At 35.7% G+C, this 23,447-nt stretch overlaps 1 protein-coding gene across 1 annotated transcript in view; it reads right to left on the bottom strand.

Annotated features, from left to right (window-relative positions):
* LOC126967661 (partitioning defective 6 homolog beta) overlaps nucleotides 1-23,447 on the bottom strand; it is a 33,449-nt gene that overhangs the window by 7,320 nt on the left and 2,682 nt on the right. Inside the window, exons 3-7 of the mRNA XM_050812244.1 lie at nucleotides 9,424-9,551; nucleotides 6,941-7,038; nucleotides 5,766-5,934; nucleotides 2,934-3,064; nucleotides 1,021-1,155 (exon numbers count right to left, since the gene is read on the bottom strand). Of these exons, the coding sequence (XP_050668201.1) occupies nucleotides 1,035-1,155; nucleotides 2,934-3,064; nucleotides 5,766-5,934; nucleotides 6,941-7,038; nucleotides 9,424-9,551 (647 nt within the window). The 3' untranslated portion in view covers nucleotides 1,021-1,034. The remainder of the gene's footprint in view (nucleotides 1-1,020; nucleotides 1,156-2,933; nucleotides 3,065-5,765; nucleotides 5,935-6,940; nucleotides 7,039-9,423; nucleotides 9,552-23,447) is intronic.

Below are 23,447 nucleotides of genomic sequence, written 5' to 3'. Positions count from 1 at the left end.
AATCAGAGCAAGGGACGATGGCGCGATGGAATGTTCTGATTGGCACAGATTTCTTTTCCTCGTATTACCACAATAATTGAACTTAATGAAATGAAATTTATTTATTGCGTCGAATACAGTATACATTATAGATCTTGTAGTGTTTTCTATTCGGTTAATTTAGATTAGCATGCAAAAAGTTTACTTAAAATTTAAAAAATCCTTAACACTAAAAATTTCAACCTAAAGCTTTTGAAATACCCATCAAAGCCTTGCTCTTTTAGGATTTCTGTCTTACTGAATCTATCTTCAGCGCAAAATTATTATGCATACACACAGATCAAGATGAATAGTATTTAATGAAATATCCTGGAGGGGATCACTTGAGGGGATCAAGTGTCGCCGGCCCTGGAACGGACAGTCAGCAAGTGAGGGGTCAGTGCATATGGTTTACAAAAGTGTGGTTGTTTAGAGGTAAAGTCATGTTTTTTTCTCAACACAATGTTTTTTGTTATTGTTTAGTGTGATAATTTTCATAGTTATTCACTGTTTTTGTTTAAAATAAATAGATATAAATTAAAAACAAACTGAAATATTTCAGCTGACAATTGCATCTAAATATTATAGTATATTGTTTAATAACAAAAGAAAAATGTGGATAGCTTTTTTATGAAAATAAGGGAGACGAGTCAAGCAGGACGTTTAGGTGATGGTAATTGATACGCCCTGCACAGTACAATGCAGTGCCGCTCAGAATTCTTGTAAAACCCAAAAAATCTGAGCGGCACTACAATTGCGCTAGTGCTTGCAGCTTGAGACATAAAATGTTAAGTCTCATTTCACCAGCTACGGCGCCCTTCAGACTGAAACACAATAATCCTTAGACATTACTGCTTCCCAGCAGAAATAGGAGCCGTTGTGGTACCCATAATCTAGCCGGCATCCTGTGCAAAGGAGTCTTACACTGGTAAATGATACCTGTACAGTCAGACACATAATAAATACCCAGCGAAGTTATAAGGAAGTATAGTCAACACAAACCTGCGCAAGATATGTTACAGATGCAGTATCTGGCCATCGTCTTTGCTCGCGACCTGCTGGAAGGTCTGCTCGGGCTGCTCTTGCAACGTGACGGCCGTCAGGTCCACAATCTCGTCCTGTTCATCTTGGTCGAATCTATAACAGATTTATTTGATAAGAATTTTGAACACGTTGATAGATACCCTACTAACTTTATTGCGAACCAAAAATCCTAACAGGATAATTTTTTTAAAAAGATCTGATGCTAAAATGGGACTACATAACATGGGACACTAAAAGTTTTGCACTTCTAGCTAATCGGAACTATTTGAATTTCGAATGTTATATTTTTTGAAACGTTGCAACCTTCTTAGTAGTAAAAAAAAAACAATTGGCAGGAAATCATTTGTCAATTGTTTTTTATCACGCATCAAAGTTCTAGGTACGCAACGAAAATGGAATTAAGTCGAAAAGATTTTAGATCGATGATCTTTTATGATTTTAAAAGTTCTCTCTCTCCGCAAGACTGTGCCGCTTTTAAAAAATGGTTCGATAGCATGAAAAAATGTTTAAAATGTAAAGTAGTGTATTTTGAAAAGCAATAAACATAATATTTTAGTTGTAGCATGATGTTTTTTTTATGTTACGCAAAACTTTTAGTATGACCAACGCGGATATAATCCGCTGCAATAGTATGTCAGCGAACTAGTCGAGAGCCATCTTTCGGCGTGAAAATATCTTATCGTTTGTAGGTAATAGCAGGCCTGTCTCACTCTCCGTGTAGTTATCGAAATCGTTAGTACTTGCGGCGGCCTTTGCACAGTAGGCCAGCGAGCATAGATAATGCACTATACAGGTTGTCCCAAAGTTATGGGACATGAAGGGAAAGTACCTTAAATGTCGAAGATAGGCTATTTTAATGAAAGAAGACTTTGTTACTTTTAAAAGTTAGTAATTCTGCATTCAAAGACTTGCCTCGTCTGGGAATCGAACCGACTTCAATGTAAAAAAAACACCCCTAACAAACATGATACCAATCGAAAGAATGGCCAAAAACTAATAACTCTTCTTAGGTAACATAGTATTTTAAAGTAGTAGTAGGCCTCTTGGCCTACTACTACTTTATTACTTTATTTATAATACTATTACTTTATTTATAATAGCACAGCGCCATCTCTTGATGGCGCTGTGCTATTTTTATTACGCCCGTAGCGTACCGAGTACCGACTACCGTCGCTATATCTAGCTACGCTATCATTACGTTTATACTTTTTCTATTGTAGTAGATCGTATTGATTGCGTATCGCGATATCGATTAACATTGTAGTTTGTTCTTTATTTTGAATTGTGGAATCTCATTGGTGTGTAATACATTAATTACCACACGATAGACACGTCTTGTTTTAATAAGTAGCTAAGTGTGTTTTTTGCTATCAGTAGCTCCATCTATCCATCTATCATGTATGTAAAATGACCGCCGTCGTGATGAATTTGCAGCGTACCAAAACGAATAGGTGGCAGCACTTTCAATGCAAATTTTTATCATGTGCCAATGTAGGGAGTTGCACCCCGCTTTGTTATCACCTACTTCACCGATCCGACCGATTAATAAAAAAGGAGAAACATAAATAAAACAAAGCATATTAAAGGTTCAAAGCACGCTAATTTTTTTAAGAGCCCTTATGACGCTGAAACATTCTAAGTGATTATTATTATAATGAAATTACCATTAATGATAGCTATATATTTATTTCCTATATACTAAGTATTTTTGACTATGTTGTGGTGTTCCAACGCATCCATAATCTGCAACTAATGTAGATTTGACAACGAAAGAATATTGATTTAAAAATTTCGATAACATATCTATTTAAATTATAGAAAAAACTGAGCTATTTTTATAAGATGCCTGATATAGTATTGCAAAGAATCACCTGTCGTCCTCGTGCTCGCTGGATGGAAGTGAGGTACGAGCCGGCTCACGGTCTATCATGGGCGCACGTTGATTGGCTGGCCGTACCGTTATGATTAAATTGGAGGAATTGGCTACCATCATGTCAGTCACCTGTAAATCAAAATGGACTGTATTTTAGGGATATTTGGAATCAAATTGGTAAAGATACAACAGAACATAAATGACTTTCTGACAACAAAAATGATACTAATCTTGAGAAAGAATGACACTTTCTTTTCTACTGAATTGTTGAAAACAGGTGAATATCATCACTCTCCTATTTTTAGGCTCAGCGAAGCTACTAATAACCAGATAAACTGGATTGATTTATATAATACTAGTTTACTATCTGTGGCAAGACACACTAAAACCATGTTTGTTTATAATTAGAAAGTAAGATGTGTTAATTAGTTAGTTAAGTAAATATTGTACCAATTTCATAGTTTTTATATTGTAAAAAGGGTTCGCCCGTATATAATAAATATATAAATACTACAGATTGGGAATGGAGCAACCACCCTCTATTAAAGAATAAGCCCACTGAGTTTGTTGCGCCCATTCTTCTCAGGTCTGAGGAATTCGTTTTGGAATGGGTGGTAGTTTTTGACTTTCAATAAGTGATGTCACATCCTATTTTGAATGAAAATATTTGAATTTGAAATCAAATATGAAATTGACTGTGAATACTGTTTAAAATTTTATGTAAATCTCATTTAGATCATTAATAGATAATCTTTATGAATAATTAATGGTCCTAAAGAATCATTGAGAGCAAAATTCAAAGAAATAAGAATCTTGACTGTTGCTTCTCAATATATTAATTATAATGTATATTCTCAATATATAATGTATATAGTATGTACATAGGCACAAAAGTGAATTTACTAAAACTGTCATAACTCGGCTAGGCTCACTCGTCGAGTGAGTTAGTAAGTGATCTTGACCAGATCGTCGGTCCATCTTGTGGGGGGCCTACCAACACAACACGTCTTCCGGAATACTGCTGAGCTATTATGCCGTTAGAATGATTAGAGAGTACACGAATGTTGCGTTGTAGATTAGTGTACTTCAGTTATTTTCACAGCATCATGACGTACGGTATTGTACTATGGGGTCATGCTGCTGGCATTTATATACTGTTTCCTCTGCAAAAGAGAGCTGTTCGTGCTATATATCAGCTTGGTTATAGACAGTCTCTCAAAGAAAAATTTAAACAAATAAATATTATGACTGTTCATTGTCAGAACATTTATGAAAATTTAATATACGTTCACAAAAATCGTCACCTTTTTGCTCTTAATAGTGATTTTCATTATTATAACACTCGAAATAAGGGATTGCTTGTAACTAATTCTAGTAGGCTTCATAAGATACAATTATGTATCTAAAGCTATTAAGCTTTAAGGGTAATTGTATACACTTCTATAATAAAGTACCAGCCACTGTTCAGGCATTATCTATAAATAAATTTAAATGTTTTATAAAAAAATGGCTCTGTCGTAAATCCTATTACTCCACAGCTGAATATCTAAATGATCGGACAGCCTGGGACTAGATTGTGATTATTTTATAGCGATAGAAATGACTGTACAATATTGTATATTTTTATTGAAAAGAGCGCAAAAAAAGAATGCTGGGACAGTTTCTTGCGCCGCTTCTTCTCTCTCAGAGCGCCATTTGTTTCCGAAGCGGTAGTAGTATCTAGTATATTAGAAATGACATCAAAAAGAATTCTAATAGAATCAATTTTGAGAAAATAAATGCCTTTTATGCCTTCTATTCTCACATCATTTCAGGGTTAAACCACTTCCTTGTAATTTATCTTTGGCGAGCACAAAGAATAAATTAGATAATGAGGTACGAAATTGCGTTACTATGGAAATTTAAAGGAATGAAGCAAGTCTCCCGGATAGGATGACTCAACGAAAAGCATTTTCAAAACACGCGAATCATATTATTTATACATTATTGTCAAAATTATTTACATTGTGTTAAATACTAGATTAACTTCCCAAAAATCTATTGAAAACCATTAAAGTTTCTGTGCCATAGAATAGAACCGGGATGTGTCGTATATAGGCCTATTTTACTAGGTACTATGGTAGGGAAAATCTTAGTAAGGACAATCTATTCTGTCATGAATTCTTATTTAAGAAAACACGACGCGTAATTTTGTATCAATCTCTCAATCGACGGTGCAATTTTAATTTAAAAACGATGGTGTAATACTACACTGACTTTAGCTTATTTTGGTCCACTTCTGTTCTCTCTCTTGGTGAAGTACCTCCAAATGGTCTGAAACTAGTTGCTAGTTATATAGTACTAGCTGACCCAGCAATCGTTGTATTGCCGATATTAAAATCGCGATACAAAAGTAACTGTTGATCGTAGATGGGTGAAAATTTTAAGTTGTATGTATTTTTTAATGCTGACTCATAATCAAACAAATTTAAAAAAATGTCAAAAAAATAAAATCGCGTGGACCACCCTTAACATTTAGGGGGATGAAAAATAGATGTTGTCCGATTCTCAGACCTACCCAATATGCACTCAAAATTTCAGGAGAATCGGTCAAGCCATTTCGGAGGAGTTCGGTGCCGCACACCGTGACACGAGAATCTTATATATTAGATAGTATAGTATTAGGTCGATCGGTATTAGACAAATAAAACTCTCCGGATGATTTTAACATATAAATTACCGGGCTGTTTGAGGAACTGAGAAGTAAAAGTAAACTTGTCTCAAAAATTTTAGCATTTATAACCGATTTATGTACCGACAACTCACTAAATGGCCCAACCAGTGTGATTACCTGGTCAAGTGTCTTGTTGGAGACATCGATTCCATTCACCTCCAGCACCTCATCGTTGACACCAAGCAGTCCCGTGGACTCTGCCAGCCCTCCCGGCACAAGCCTGGATATGAATATTCCTGGGGAACGCTCCACGCCATTCGGGGTTACTCTCACTGACGTGCCGTCTCTGAAACCATTTTACAAATACGTGAACAACGAAAATGATGTTTTATTATTAACTTTATGGGGTCAATAACCACTAGGCTATAGTCTTTGAAATAAATGTCAGTTTTCCGAAGTGACGAGCATTACGCAATTACTATGTAGACTACGCCAAACATATAATGCTCTCGATGGATCAGCTATAGACATTTTTAGTCCATCACACACATTACATATAAGATTGCTGTTCGGAAATTTCTTAATAATGTTAAATCGTATTTCAGATTTTTATAATTCTTAACTCCAGTAGTTTATGTGGTTTTCAAATTGTATTTGTTACTTCATTTGCATGTGGCACCTATATTCAGTGCCCTTACAGTTTTGTTTAGATTTTAATAATATTAAGAATATTTTTAGTGTAACTGTAACAGGTTGAAGCCAGCTGTAGTCAACTCACTCAGTCAATGCTAAGCGTTTGTAGCAACAACACGCATTTGAGTGCTGGGTTTTCTCTCAAATATGCTTTCGTGTGTACTGAGATACTGTTTTAATAAGTCTCAAAAAGTAAAAGTCAAGGTCATTTCACCACTAAGTTCAACGTACTATTTTTACGCTTAACTTAATTATGTCGATATAACTGGTAACGATAACTCATCTCGGCGATAATTCACAACGCAATTGGACGTAGTTACTGAAAAACGTTCCAAGCCACAAATATCACATTTTAAGAATAATTCGTGTTTAAAGTTTAATAAATATTAGTGTATTTCTTACATGTGGGTTGGGCTACTAAGCCATGATGTCATTTAAAGAGTGACAGTAGGGCGGCCATTTTTTGTCAGTCCGTTAATATGAATCACTCAATTTCGACATGATTGTGGTTTGGAACGTTTTTCTGGATTTACGTCCAAATGTCAGAATGCTTCTATCAAACTGTCGTCTAGTTCAGCCCAATAATTTGTTCAAAATAGGTTCTTTAGTATGTATATATATTATTTCAATGTAGAGTAATATGAATCCTACACTCTTACCTGATAAAGAATCCCAGTGGTCGGTCGGAGCCGTGTTTCAGTAGCTTCACTCGTCGACAGGTCTCGGGTACGATATCCACGTCTATAATGGCCGATACCTGATAAATATAAAATAGTTATAGAGATAATATGTTATGTTCTTAAAGTGATAACCCTCACTTCTAGGATTAATACACAAATAAAATTTGAAAACAAAATTTTATGAACGATGTGGAACGGTTAGCTCAGTTGGCAAAGCACTGGCACGGAACGCCAGAGGTCGTGAGTTCGAGTCCCGCAGTCGTTCATAAAATTTTTTTTTCAAATTTTATTTGTGAGTTATAGAGATATAAACCCATTTGCAAAGAAAAGGGCACGCAAATCTTTTCTGTATACCTAACTATGGAAATCTTAAACAAAACAGGTTTATATGCATTCAATATTTGTTATGTTCCAAATTTGAAATTTTTAATTCTCTAAAAGATATTTTATTCGATGTGAATCCAAAAAGGATTTATACTAGACTTGAGACTTGAAACTCAATACACGAATGAAGAAAGACTTGGCTTCAGCCTTATCATTAAAAGAAGACTTGATAAAAATATTGTTTTGACAATGGCTGCATGGTTCTGCTTTTGCCTTTCCCAATAATGGGAAAAAATAAACTATTCTGTATATATACTAAGTGGCATAATGCTCAACGTTGAGTTTTCCAACTACAGCAACGCTTCGCACAATCGAGCACTCTCAAAAGTACTGCTTTTGCGTGGTGCGTTGAATAGATACCAACTTAAGGCGAAGGGTTAGCAGAAAACACGCAAAGAAGGTGTTTTTAGACAAGTTTTGTTGTGAAAAAGTAGCATTTGGAGCTATGAACACTACTTAATCCTGTTACACATATCCTTAAGTCTTATTTGTAGGTTGCTAATGCTTGCTGTTGGTTATAGTTAACACTCCACAGCCTTTTTGAACTACCACTTTTCTTTGCAGTTTAACAAGTTTTTGGCATGGCATGACGCATTTTTTATAGTAATACTCCCAGAAAAGTTATTCTAATAGCTTCTATTGCTTTTTGTGTAGGTGCATTTATTCAAATTACTAATGAATAACGAGGATTTTAAGCATAAAAACTGTTAGAACCTGTTAAAATGTTACGTTTTCCACGAAATAATTTTGAAAATAATGGCTTTGTTACATAGATGACGGGCCGGCAGCCGTGAACTCATATCGCTCAAGGTCACTGGCATTTAGTTTCGCCTTAACAGAACTTGGCAAAAAATTAACGTGTATTTTTTCTATAAGTTGACATTGATCCAAATTTTATTTACTATCGGTAGTAATATTGTTTATTGTTGAAAAAATAATGAAACTTTAATTCGGACTGTGTTAAAAAAATGTAAGTATGGATAAAGGTACATATTTATCGAAAAATTATTTAAATATTCTTCGTTTATTGTATTTTGGTTTGAGCTGATGGTCTTGTTACCAATGCTCTAAATAAATAAAACTAAAACTAATGAAGGTACAAACATTGACTATTTATTTTATATACCACATTTAAAATGTAAGTACATTTTTAGTATTCTAAAGTATACACAAATTTATTGAACTGAAATATACTTTTGTCATCATTGCAATGGCTTGATCGAATTATTTAATGAAGCAGACATCATAAATGTTTTCGTGGAAATGAACATATTTATCAAAATGAAGAAGACAACATCTTATTTTCTTATTAGATTGCTAACTCTATGAATATTTCTTTTCAACACTGAACTTAGTACACACGCACTCTGCTGGTGCATTTTAAAACTAATTCATGTTCCAATTAAGGCGAAGAGTAAGCAGGAAACACACATACATGGTGTTTTTAGACAAGTTTTGTGGTGAAAGTATAGCATTTCGAGCTATGAACACTACTTAATCCTGTTACACATATCCTTAAGTTTTATTTGTAGGTTGTTAATGCTTACTGTTGGTTATAGTTAACCCTGCTGAGCCTTTTTGAACTACCACATTTCTAGAAAGTTAAACAAGTTTTTTGGCATCGCGGGACGCATTTTTTTGGTACTTCTCTCAGAAAAGTTATTCTTATAGCTTGTACTTTTTTGTGTAGGTTAATTTATTCAGATTAGTAATGAATAACGAGGATTGTAAGCATATAAACTGTTTTCCATGCAAGAATTTTGAAAATATTGGCTTTGTTACATAGATGGCGGTGCCGGCAGCCGTGAACTCATATCGCTCAAGGTCGCTGGCATTTAGTGTCGCCTTAAGCATCAGCACAATTCGGTATTGTACGGCACTGAGTCTCATTATGCTCTGTAATTGGAAAACTACCACTAATATCTATGTCAGCGTGACACTCCACCTATATGACAATCCTTCATCACACATACTTGAAGCCTCTCAGAGTCGATCGATCGTAGTCTAACAATTTTGAAGTAGATCGCCAGCAGTTCAATCTTGAGCACCCCTACTATACACAAACCAGATATCCTCACCATTCTAAAGTCGTGTGGGTTGGAGATGGCCAGACCCTTGTTCTTGGCCGGAGTACCGCTCAGTATGGACGATATGATGTTGCGAGGCCGGATAGTGCCGTAGCCATTCAACTCTTCGAGGCTGTCACCTGCAACCAATTTATTTTATAATTCCTTACCTCGGACCAAAGATTACACTGGACGCAGTTATACCTTTTTTATTTATGATTTTTTTAATTTATGGCAACAAGGGACGAGACGAGCAGGACGTTCAGCTGAAGGTAAGTGATACGCCCTGCCCACCTGCCCAAAATTCTGAGCAGCACTACAATTACGCTCGTCACATTGAGACATAAGATGTTAAGTCTCATTTGCCCAGTAATTTAACTAGCTACGGCGCCCTTCAGGCCGAAACACAGTAATATTAAGATATTACTGCTTTACGGCAGAAATAGGCGCCGTTGTGGTAGCCATAATCTAGCCGGGATCCTGTGCAAAGGAGCCTCCCACTGGTAAAGGCTTGCTTTGAGTTGCTGCGACTCTTATTCAAATTCAAATATTTTTATGCAAAATAGGATGTGATATCACTTATTGAAAGTCAAAAAATTACTACCCATTCCAAAATGAATGCCTCAGACCTGAGAAGAATGGGCGCAACAAACTCAGCGGGCTTTTTTGTACAATTGAACTTATTATTTAATAGCCTGAGGGCGGTCACTCCATTCCCAATCTGTGGTATCATTAAGAAAGTCATTTATGTTATAGTAACGTTTACCACACAAACGTTTTTTAACAATTCTTTTGAATAACGTAATACTTTTGTTTTGAACATTTTCTGGGATCTTGTTGTAAAAGCATATACATCGCCCCACAAAAGACTTATTAACTCGACTTAGCCGAGTAGTAGGCATCATAAGTTTATGTCTGTTCCTGGTGTTAACATTATGGTTATGACAGTTTCTGGCAAATTCACTTATGAACATACATTACATTATCGAGAATATATTGAAAAGCAACAGTCAAGATGTTAATTTCTTTGAATTTTGCTCTCAATGATTCTTTAGGACCTAGGTTATAAATAGCGCGATATGCTATGTGTATATTGTTATCTTTGTCAATTTATCGAAATCTTGGCATGAGTAATAACGATAGCTAATGTAAGTTGGCAACGTCGCACTCTACGTGTAAATTGTGTCAGCTTGGATGATACCGAGTCGGTCAAGTCGGTCAAAACATTGTGATTTAGTGCGTAGATTTAATTAAAATATTCATACATTAAGTTTATTCATACATTATTGAGAAAGTTAAAATATGTTATGTGTAGCTTATATTTTGTTCATCCAGAACAACAAAAGGAGGCGTAAGACCCAGAATTATCATTTCATACATAAGTAAATAACAAATAATTATTCATTGTACTTAGTGATTTTGTAGATATTATTAGATTTATTTATTTATTTAAGGACATCCAGTTACAGTTACACTAAAAGTAATCTTAAAATAAGTAAATGTCTAAATAAAATTGTAAGTGCACTAGGTGCCATTATAGGTGCCACAACATGCGAATCAAGTAACAAAATATATCAAGTACATTAAGTTGAAAACTACATGAACTATAATTACTAAATTCTACTACATTCAAAAATACTTACTATTATTATAGCTTAAGAATTATAACTAACTTAAATACTTTTTAACATTATTCAAAAAATTCCGAACTTTAAATGCAATGGGTGATGTGTAAATTACGTCTACAGATACATCGAGAGAGTTATATGTTTGGCTTAGTCTAGATATAGGAGAGTGTATTTTCAGATTAGTACGAGCTAACGGCAAACGCAAAAGACCCAGGGGTTCATATGGTAATCGGCGAGGAACTCTAAAAGTGAAAGATTCAAGCAATATAGGGCAATCGACAAAACTTCGCAGTACTTTGAACAAGAATACCATATCTGATAATTGACGACGAACTGACAGGTTTTCCACTTTAAAATAATTCAGTTTTTCGACATATGATTTATGGAGTTTGTGTAGACCAACCGAATATGACAGGTGTCTCAAAAATCTTTTTTGAATTCGCTCACTGCGTAATTGGTGAACCTTATAGACTGGTGACCACACTACACTGCAGTATTCTAAGGTACTCCTCACAAAGGTGTTATAAATAATAATCTTAGTGAGCGGGTTTTTAAAATGCTTACAATTTCTTAATATGTAACCAAGAGTTCTAGAAGACTTAGCTACGATTTTGTCAATATGTGTAATGATAAAAATTAAAGATTTACAAGTTCTCATTATGATAGTAATACTACAACTACTGCAAGTAGAAATGACAATACGTCAGATGTGTAGCTATACAGATATACTGCTATAAGGATTTCGGTGACGCGAACTCACGAGGTTTCACCCATCCAAAAAGAGTCTATCTACATATTATTTTTAGGGTTCCGTATCCAAATGGCAAAAAAAGGAAACTGTATGGATTCGTCATGTCTGTGTCTGTCCGTCCGTATGTCACAGCCATTTTTTTCCGAAACTATAAGAACTAAACTGTTGAAACTTGGTAAGTAGATGTATTCTGTGAACCGCATTAAGATTTTCACACAAAAATAGAAAAAAAAAACGATAAATTTTGGGGGTTCCCCATACAACAGAAACTCAAACATTTTTTTCCATCAAACCGATACGTCTGGGTATCTATGGATAAGTCTTCATTATTTTAAATGATATTCAGGTTTTTAATATCATTATTTTCTTAACTGAATAGTTTGCGCGAGAGATACTTCCAAAGTGATAAAATGTGTGCCCCTTCTCCCTGTAACTTCTAAAATAAGAGAATGATAAAACTAAAAAATATATATATGATGTATATTACCATGCAAACCTGCACCGAAAATTAGTTTCAACGAGCTCTAATAAGTAGTTTTTTTAATACGCCATTAATCGTAAACCGCAAATTACCTTTCATTAAATCAACTCAAATATTATTTTTATTAAAGAACTTTTATATTATGTTACTTGCTGCTACGGAACGGAACGGGCGAGTCCGACTCGCACTCGGTCGCTTTTTAAATATTTATTTATCGCGTGCGCCAGTCACGAGCATGTATTGCAAACAAAACAAAAAACTTGCGAGCATAGGGTAGGATCACATATAATCTAGATACAGGCAATCTCTTCGACAGAATTCCTGTTGTCAATAACATTGCACTTTTAAAGCAGTCATTTTACCTTAAAGTTTGGTTAAACGGAACCTAATTTCCGTCGCTAGCGCCCATTTGCAACAACAGGGAAATAACAAAAGTAAATACATATTTTAGTGATTACTAAGCATTACAATGTCAAGTTATATATGACAATCGACCATGAGCAATCTAAGTTGCATTCAATCAATCTTTCTTTGGTAACTTGTATACATTCTTTGTGCTTAAACATATAAGGCAAATTGTTCGTCAATGGTTTTCTATGTTAAGCTTGCAACCTAGAATTTGTCGACATTTTATTGGAAACGGAGGACAAACGAGCTATAATTTTATTAATATCTTAATATATAAAAATTACGTGACACGTTGTTTGTCCGCAATGGACTCCTAAACTAATGAACGGATTTTAATGGGGATTACTTGATGGATTGCAGTTTGATGCAACTTGAGAGATAGGATAGTTTTTATTTCGATTTTGGACCCATAATTATTTTTATTTTCAATATTTGTTTTGTATGGACATATTTTCTATGAGAGAATTTAGTGACGCACGGTTTGACAGTTAAACAATTTCATTAAAACAACAGGGAGCATTTTTTACGAAATAATTCTTGATGTTTAGAAATATTTTTGGCAAATTCCTATAAAACAGTATTTTTTTTATTATCTACAGAGCAACGTCTGTCGAGTCAGCTAGAATTATATAATTTTAATCACCACCGGCCAAACTCTTTTGCAACACAACGTTAATCACATAAGCGTTGGCATTTTTTTAAAGAGTGACGCAAGCAAAACTTTGCTCTGATGGTTAGTAATACCACAGTAGACATATGTACAGTATATAGTACTCCGTACAAACGTTTGAAATGACACAGAAATGCGCATCGACAAGGCCCCTAAGCGGTTTTCGGGGTCTTACAGCAGCGAGTGTCGTGTTTAGACGAGTGTCACAATGTTACTTGGTTCCGTGATCTTTTTAAAATGCCAGCGAATTGCGTTGTTTGAACTCGGCTCCATCAAAACCGGAGCTATTATTTTTTAAACGATAAAGTAGTATAGTATATTAAGAATGATTTATTGTTATGATTATAATTTATGAGGACCCCCTCCTTTTTTAAAATTGGTTAGAAAAATAACCTGACAACCCTATTGCTTCAATGAAGTGTAGGCACGTGTAGGTAAATATTATATCAACAAGGCTTAGTTTCCATACTGTTACATATGTCTACTGTGGTAATACTATGAATGTCACGGTCACGCATTTTCGGGCTGTCTAGTGTTCTATCTTAATATCCCTACTTATGTGGATGTACCTTTGTTTGTTACGCTTTTACGCCTAAACAACTTAGCCAATTTTCATCAAATTTAGTACAGAAATAGACAAGAGCTTGGAAAACGACCTTTTATCGCGAATAAAAGGCTTGAAATAGGGGGTGCAAAATTTGTATGAAAGTTCGTCATTATCGAAGATAACACCATGAAAATTTGTATCTAGGCACTTGATAAGAAATAAATAGATATTTGTTCTAGCGTTTTTAAAATTTAGACCTGTGTGGGGATGAAAAAGGGGGATAAAAGTTCTATAGTTGATAGCTTATTAATATGTATTAACCACAGTTTGTTGTGTATTACTTGCAAAGCATATTAAAAAAAAATTGCTGTCCAAAGTAACTGTTGTACATGCACGGAAGTCGCGGGTAAAAGCTAGTATTATATAAATCCAGTGTCCTGATGTTTGTTTCCAGTGAACTCCTAAACTAATGAACAGGTTTTAATGGGGATTACTTCATGGAGTGCAGTTTAGTCCGACTTGAGAGATAGGATAGCTTGTAAATCGATTTGGGATCCAAAAATATTTTTATTTCCAATATTCGTTTTATATCGACATTATTTTCTATGAGAGATTTATTGACGCACGGTTTGACAGTTCTGCTATAAAACAATTTCATTTTTGTTAATGAAAATAAGGGAGAAGACGAGCAGGACGTTGAGTTAATGGTAATTGATACGCCCTTCCCATTACAATCTAGTGCCGCTCAGGATTCTTGCAAAACACAAAAATTCTCAGCTGCAATTCAATTGCGCTCGTCACCTTGAGACATAAGATAATAAGTCTCATTTGCCCAGTAATTTCACTAGCTACGGCGCCCTTCAGACCGAAACACAGTAATGCTTACACATTACTGCTTCACGACAGAAATAGGCAAATTATAACAGGGAGCATATTTAACGAAATAATTCTAAATGTTATGATTTAGTATTGACAAATTCATGAACAGTATTTTATTTATCATGTACAGAACAACGTCTGTCGGGTCAACTAGTACGGTACTCTAATTTAAACATATGGTTTAGCTAATTCAAATGAGCATGGCAGGAAAACCAACGGCACAAGACCTCTGGTATAATGAATGTAGTGCCCTGATGCGTGACGTTATAAAACTCATAACTGTATAGTAATAATGGCTTGGTGTCGTGTCGCAATCTGTGTTAATTGTATTAAAACTGTACGTCGGCTGTGAATATATTATTACTATCTTCTAATTAAGTCGAACTAGAGTCTAGACTATCGTTCTACGACCTACTACTAAATTGCCGAACAGAGATTTATGTTTTAATACTGATCGTTGTAATTAATTTCCTGTTTTAGGCGTTTCCCCGGATTTGTACTAGTTAAGAAGGCGTCCGGGGAGTGTCCGGGCGGGGTTTCAATTATAGTCCGTGTTTAAAAATTGTGAAGTCACCGCGAACCACCGACTTTCCAACAGCACAAAACAGTGGACTAAAGAAAGATATATTTTATTGAAGATCGAAACAGTCTCGTCAATTATTCAAAAAAAATCAATTTCATAGATTTTAACTGTATTGATTTTTATCAATTTTTAAACAGAAGAGATATTAGATAGCAGAGATTTACAACAATTCAAACTATTTTATTTTACGGAATAACTTAAAAAATTAGACATGACCCATATTCCGTGTCCGGGTTTTGAGCTCCTAAATCCGGGGTTTTCACGTTTCTTGACCTGGTTGCCATTTTCCAGATTTCAGAGATGGCAACCCTACATTTGAATAACCGAACTACGGGACGTTTTCATCAAAGTCAAATGAACTTTATTCAAATTCAAATATTTTTTATTCCAAATTATATTCAAAATTATCCAATCAAAATAGACTGCCTCAGACCTGGGAAGAACGGGCGCAAGAAACTCTGCGGACTTATTTTTTTATAAAAATATGGATTATCATTAAGCTTCAAGGTATTCAAATATGCTTCAAACTAAGCGCTTTAGAATCGGCATTATATATACCTATACCTATGTTTAAAAAATGTAGAGCTCGTGAGAAGAACACACAAGGAACTCAGCAGCCGCGCTTTGAAATCAATGAGAATTTTACAATAGCAGCAATCTTTTGATGTGTTTTATAAACCCATTGAATGAAGTATTGAAGATTTGTATTTGTATGCATGAGACAGATAAGCAAGGCAAAGAAATCTCAAACCAGTCAACATTTAAAAACATAGAGAACAAATAAATGAACATTTGTTTCTGAACAAAGTAACAAAAAATATTCGGTTTGTTGTACCTTTATACGAATAGCTGAGAGGTAAATTTCCTTATCATCCTATAAATGAAAGTAGAGATTGTTTCCAATCTCTATTCCGTCAATATTTCGTCATTCAATCACATTTTTTTTGCATAAAATATCGTATTACATATTTAACAGGGCTAACACCTGAGCTAAGCGCGTTTGTTAACTAAGCTCTGTGATATCCTACTAAAGAATTTTTTGAAGGAGGACAAATGGGCGTGCGGGTCACCTGGTGTTAAGTGATCACCACCGCCGCTGGATTCAGAACACTCTTAGCCTCTTACTGTCAATAGAGTGTATTTGCGTTACCGGGAGACTGGTATAAAAATACCAGTAACGGCCGTTCACAATATTCAGTTTATCTCCGGTTGTGGCCTACTTGAGATAAAAAATCGTAGCTATCGTTGATTTTTCTGTCCCAATAAACTTATCGACGGCAATTCACCTTATCCGTGCACGCTGTCTGTCAATGGGACGACGAATAGCTTACCAGCGATAGAAGTTTGTATGGAAGTTGCAATTCACGCGTCCCAATATAGAGCGATAAGAATGACTTATCGGGTATATTGGGACAGCTTCAGATTATTGACAGCTAATTACTGACAGTAGAAGGTAGTAATTTATCTCTATCTGTAGATAGTATATTGGGAACGGCCGTTAGAGGTTACTTGGCAGCATATTGCGTCAGTTATTTTAAGAAATCATCACTTCAACTCTTATTTAACAGCAGCGGCTTCGTGAAGCTTGAGGATTGACCGTGAGCGATTGCACCATTAGAAGACTGCCAGATCGTGGCCTGAAACCTCATTAACCAGCTAACAGCCATAACAGTAGACCATCTAAGGACGCACCTTAACTTTACACGTGACCACCTAAATAGGTCATACTTTCAATGGCAAAGTTCTTTGAGACTAGAGTAAGAATCATGTTTAGAAGTGACTCGAATTTTTTATGAAAATAAGGGACGAGACGAGCAGGAAGTCCAGCTGATGGTAATTGATACGCCCTACCCATTACAATGCAGTGCCGCTCAGGATTCTTGAAAAGCCCATAAATTCTGAGCGGCACTACAATTGCCCTCGTCACCTTGAGACATTAGATGTTAAGTATCATTTGCTCAGTAATTTCACTAGCTACGGCGCCCTTCAGACCGAAACAGTAATGTTTACACATTACTGCTTCACAGCAGAAATAGGCGCCGTTGTGGTACCCATTGGGTTGAGCTAATGAGAAGAAGTAGCAAGAAACTCATTGCCACTCTTTTATATCATCCCATATTTCCATCGATTTACAAATAATTTCAATTAACGTCACATAGTCAATGCCTCACACGAGTAAGTCAAAAAAGTAAATGTAAATTAATACAAAAGTTATTGAGTACAGTAGCTGCATCATCCACATACACCATAAATAAATAAAGGTATTCTGTGAGTATAGTTGAGCGGTAGTTTTGGACAGGCAATCTATGTTCCTTTATCATGCTAGCCTATAGCCTATATGCCACACTAATTTCATAATGTACTATTTTAAGATATTATTTATAATTATTATACCTACTGATATATTGACGACCTGTATAGCCGAGTGGTTAGCGATCCTACCTACTAAGCTAGAGGTCCCGGGTTCGAATCCCGGTAGGTGCAAGCATTTATATGATGAATATGGATGTTTGTTTCCGAGTCATGGATGTTTAAATGTATTTAGGTATGTTTATATGAATTTATGTATGTTTAAGTATGTATATTGTATTAAATATATCATTGTCTTGTAACCCATAACACAGGCTATATATGCTTAACTTGGGGCAAGATAATTTGTGTAAAAAGTGTATCAATATTATTATATATATATATATATATATATAGCAACACTTTATTTGTAAACTGGTAACAGACCATTCCCAAAAAAGAGAAACCAGACACAACAAAGGCAAGAGTACGTCCTGCTAAGCCATACACAATAGTTGACAAGTGAAGGTGCGCCATTATATGCTAATGAACACACGATATAAGTTATGTATATCATTTCAATAAGTTTAATTATATTACTAGCAGCTTATGTTCGTCGTTTTTGTATAACGTAATGAAGTGTGTTAGTTGAGTATGATTTGGATCGGCTCCTGGGTGGCTGGAATAACTGAGTAAATATCTTTAAACGAGCAATTCTTGTGTGTAACGATTTTCATAAAATTAGTATACAGGGGATTTCGGCGGCGATCAAGCTAGTTAGCTAGGTATAAATTTAAAAAGAAATAGTTAGTTGTTTAGTTAGTTTTATCCGTGTTTTCATGAGAAACAGCTACAATAACATTAGAATACAAAGGTATTTACCGCCTATATATACTAGGCTGTAATAGCTCAGATGGGACATTGGGGGATCCAAAAAGCAGAAGACCCGGGTTCGAATCCAGATGTCCTATTAGTTTTTTTTTTGTTCAAGTTTTGTACCTTCTTAAAAATCCGATTAAGGCTCGGTCGTCCAAAGCCGGCTTATGATTTCAATGAAAAACAGTTGATCCTGTAGTACGCATTGAGACGCCTTCTGGAACGGCCTTAAAGCTTCCTCACTGGGCGCAGCATACAGGTCGTTTTCGACGGTTATTGCTCGAATTCGAAGCCCGTGAACGCTGGAGTGCCCCAAGGCTGTGTGCTATCTCCTACACTGTTTCTTCTGCATATCAATGATATATTTGACACGTCCAACATTCATTGCTATGCAAACGATAGCACGCCCTGTGCCAGATTAACCACGTGGTAAGAGTAGAAACAGCGGGCCCCGCCCGCAAGGGGTCCCCACTTAAACCCACCCATCTCTGCCTAAGCGTAATTTTTGATTGAAACTTAGTAAGATGTGGTACCAATATTGCATTTAAACAACAACAACTTTTCCTACTAAGACGGAAGAAGAAGAATTTGCTACAGGCCCCGAGCTTGTTTAATCCGGCTCTGTCTAAAAGTACGTTTGAAAACAACGCTTCCCACCTAAAACCTGTCAACGATCCTATGAGTTTTTGTTGGATATCTTAGGGCGTGGGTGGTGGTGACAAGAGATAATTAAATCAACTGCCAAGCTCATCACGTACGTTATTCATAACGTCACCACCACCATACTGTACCCTGAAACATCAGATACAATGTCTTGTCTGTATTTAATTATCATTCATTTATACCCTTCGAACCGAAACGCAACAGTAGGCAAATTTATATTGAGTCGATACGAGAGAGATGAGGAAAACATGGATCATTTGTTCTTCAGTTGTCCCTTAATGCAATCTTCTCTGTACCATTAAATACCCGCTGAAGTACCCCGTCCAACCTCCAATAAATGTCTTCTCTCCCTAGTTTACACTCCTTTTGTAAATATATTAAAATAAATAAGATTAATTTGTAAATATCATTAAGTACTTATTTTAATTAATAATTTAAGTAATTCTATATGTGTATGTCCTTTATAGTCTAACAGCATGTACATTATTTGTTATAGATATTATAAGAAAATAAAACTTTATGTAATCTTTACACCGATCATTACCGTTAAACTTAAGAGACACATACTCAAAGCTTGGTAGTCTACTTTTACGTGATCTTCCACAGAAGCCACAGTAGGAAGAATAGAATGAGCCAAGTCAAGAATGCCAGTACGAGATTGTTGCGATTAGAAGAAGGCAGGGAATTATGTCAGGACCGTGGCAAATAGAGTTCCGTAATATCTGCCTGTTCCTTTGGGAGAAAGTGTGGTTGTATATTGGAGAAAGTGACAGGAGTAGAGGGTGAAGAGGTCTATAAAAGGCGCTGTCTCCTAAGCATCGACACACTTTAGCAGCCTAGCGAAACTCTAAGAAAAAAGCGATTCACTGGATTGTATGAAACGAGCAGTCATTGGTAGATTGACAGATGACAGCTATAATCTTGTAAAAAACGGAGATAGCTGAGATCCACTACGTTTTAAGCAACTGTTCGCTTTCAAATTAAGGCGGATAATACTTCTTATTTACGAAACTACGTATTTTTTCAAACTTATGTCAAATGCCGGCAGTCCCACGTCTTATTACGTAGTATTTACATTTAACATCCTCTTTGCACTTCTGCTGCGACCGTTGACGAGTTAGGGACTACGCGCACTTATTCATCTCTTTTCAGCTTTTGTCCATAGAAAACAAACAATTTTGTATGGAGACGTGTACGCGTCGATTCAGCTTTCCGCGTCCATTCTGCTTTCGCGGCAAACCAGCATAAAATGAGGATAAATGTGTTTTTATTATGAGAATGCTATAGAGAGTGTTCGGCGCTTTTCCGCCGCGTACAGCGCTGTTCGCCGTCGAATGCGGCGGAACAGCTCTTTACAGGGATGGTTCGCGACTCCTTGTCGACAAGTTGCGACCTGTATTGTTCCTGCATTGATTTGACGTAAAGATTAGAGTGCAGACGTGATTTAAAGTTATTATTCTCATTCTTACGACGCCGTACGCGGCTGATAGAAGCAGAGCTGTATAAGTGTGCCCAAAATCGTTCAGCGAAACGCGAATGGAGCTGAATAAGTGCGCGTAGTCCCTTAGGGCGTTAATCTGCCCAATATCTGTTTGAATATTAGTCATTGTGTTATTCATAATTTATTCTTAGAAGCTTAGCAAATTGTTCTATTTAATTTTTCAGTTAATTATTTGACTTTTTAGTAGGTGGTATTAAAATTTGTTTTTGATCTTATTACATAGAATATATAAACAATCAAAGCTGTCACGCTTGGCCAAATAATACGACAATACCAAAACGAACTTTGCAATGAAACAATGCTGCAGTCTACTTAGGTCAGCAAATATACTTTTACATCCGCAAATAAAGCAAAACCGAGAAACAAAAAGAGTATATCCCATCGATATTTGTCTATCTTATATGACTAGAGTTTACGGATAAATTCGGCATTATTAAATGAGATAGTGATTTATATAACAAGATCCGCATGCTATTGAACCATTGTAGTGTTCTCATTTGATGGTCATAGTTCAGGGTGTCATGTGAACCTCCTATTGTATATGGCTTTAAAACTGTTTTTACCGCTTTAAGAGCGATCAGTTTTTATTTAGATTGTATTAGTTCAGTAATCGGTCCCTATAACGCGGTTCTCTTATAAGGTGTTTTCATATTACGCGATTTCCATATCCAGTATAACACGGGCATTTCCCACATACATATTTCTGTACTGTGAAATTTATAATGATTTGCACAGTTCATAATTAGCTTCGCGTACCTTTGCATGTGTGTCAATCGTGTTATTATAAAATTAAATTTGTGTATTAAAAAAACCTTAATAATTAATAAAATTTATCGAAGTGGGCGTTACTTTGCGGAAATCCATAATTATACAAATGATTTGAGTTTTCTTTAGTTCCGCCAATATTTATCTTTAAACAAATCGACACGTGTTACGCCTCTACACGAGGCATCCCCAGGACGTGTTGTCTCGCCAAAATCTGGCACGAGACTGAATCAAATCAGCCGTAAGCCGCTGTTTTATACCCTCGTTCCATGAAATGACGCGCTGTGATTGGTCGGCTGTTGTGACGAAATTACCCCCGGAAGAGATACGTAACAATGGTGAAGGGACTAAATTTGTATGTTCATTCAACAATGTAAACATGGTATTTTTATGTTTTATTATTTCTAATTGCTCTAACACATTCAAGCGAAATCCTTTTTCACATGTATGTAAAATTATTATTGTTTCCGAGTGAGTGACCGTTATCAATTAAATGTTTCGCGAAGTGTGATGTTTTGAGATGATTATTCCTAAATGCGGCAATATGTTCCTTTAATCTAATTTCGAAATTTCGACCTGTTAATTAATGTATAGAATATATAAATTAATATATAGGAAAAACAATATTAATGTGTCCTTCCGAACGAATCATAATGTCAATCGAATATGTAATGGCAAAGATCGATTAAATATTTTCGAAAAATCCGGCGTTTAAAAACTAAGTTGTGACACTTGTAACGGGGTATATATAGGTCAAACAGTCATAACGCGGTTGAGAATTTGCGCGTTATAGGGGAGATTACCCCATTTATATGCCATATATCTGTTTGACATTAGGTAATAATAAGTACAATTAATCGAAACATACCGTAACACTTACATTGCCTCCAGAATATTTTTTTATGCAAGAAGAGCTAATGAAATGTGATTACCGCGTATTCTATACAGACAGAGGCGTTGGACTGTAGCCAACCTATAAAGACGCGAGTTAACTTACAAATGAATTTGAAACTCGAAAACATCTGGGTACTGGCGGGCGAGGTGTTTGATTTATTCCAATTCCAAAAACAAAACGTTGAATAGCAGTCCTTGCTGTTGTCATTACTAATTAGTCTAAAACGTAATCTGTACCTCTTTTGTTTCATTGCAGAGTTAGTTACGGTCTTGTCTTGTGTCTAGCCAAGCGTGACTATTAATTAGAATCACACGATCGCACCTGTTTCCTCGAGATAGGCAGATAATGCTTTACGTCGTGATGTCGGCTAGATTATGGGTACCACAATGGTGCCTATTTCTGCCGTGAAGCAGTAATGTGTAAGCATTATTGTGTTTCGGTCAGAGGGCGCCGGCCGTAGCTAGTGAAATTACTGGGCATATGAGACTTAACATCTTAAGTCTCAAGGTGACGAGCGCAATTGTAGTGCTGCTCAGAGTTTTTGGGGTTTTCAAGAATCCTGAGCGGCACTGCATTGTGATAGGCAGGGCGTATCAATTACTCATTTCGTCCCTTACTGTCATAGAAAAAGGCTGTAAAAATATCAATAAAATCTAATCATTGATCTATCAAATGACTCGGCAATAAAGATTGGTAAAAAAACCATTACTTATTGGTTTATTCTATGAAAACTTTATAATGAACTAAAAATTGCTTCATGCTTTTATTAACGAATAGTTAAAAGTTATAAGTAAAGTAAAAATTTAACAATAGAATACTTAAATCGTAACTACTGTGATTAAAAAAAGAATATCTACTCTAATACAGTCCATGGAGAATCATGCGCGGTCTTAAGAGAGACTATTGGAAACAACTTGTTCATATGATTAAATGGATCAAAATAGTATATTTTTTTTTGTTTCAATCAGAAAAAAATTGCGTGATATTTGCCGAGACCCCCCCTCTCTCCAACGTAAGATTAGATCAGAATTGACTCGACCCCCTCCCCCCCTTAAACATCTCACGTAATTTATGGACGCCCCCTTTAGAAGAGTGACAAA

The sequence above is a fragment of the Leptidea sinapis genome, chromosome 13 (genome assembly GCF_905404315.1).
Source record: "Leptidea sinapis chromosome 13, ilLepSina1.1, whole genome shotgun sequence".
In the NCBI taxonomy this organism is placed as follows: domain Eukaryota; kingdom Metazoa; phylum Arthropoda; class Insecta; order Lepidoptera; family Pieridae; genus Leptidea; species Leptidea sinapis.
This window is presented reverse-complemented; position numbering and strand designations above follow the sequence as displayed.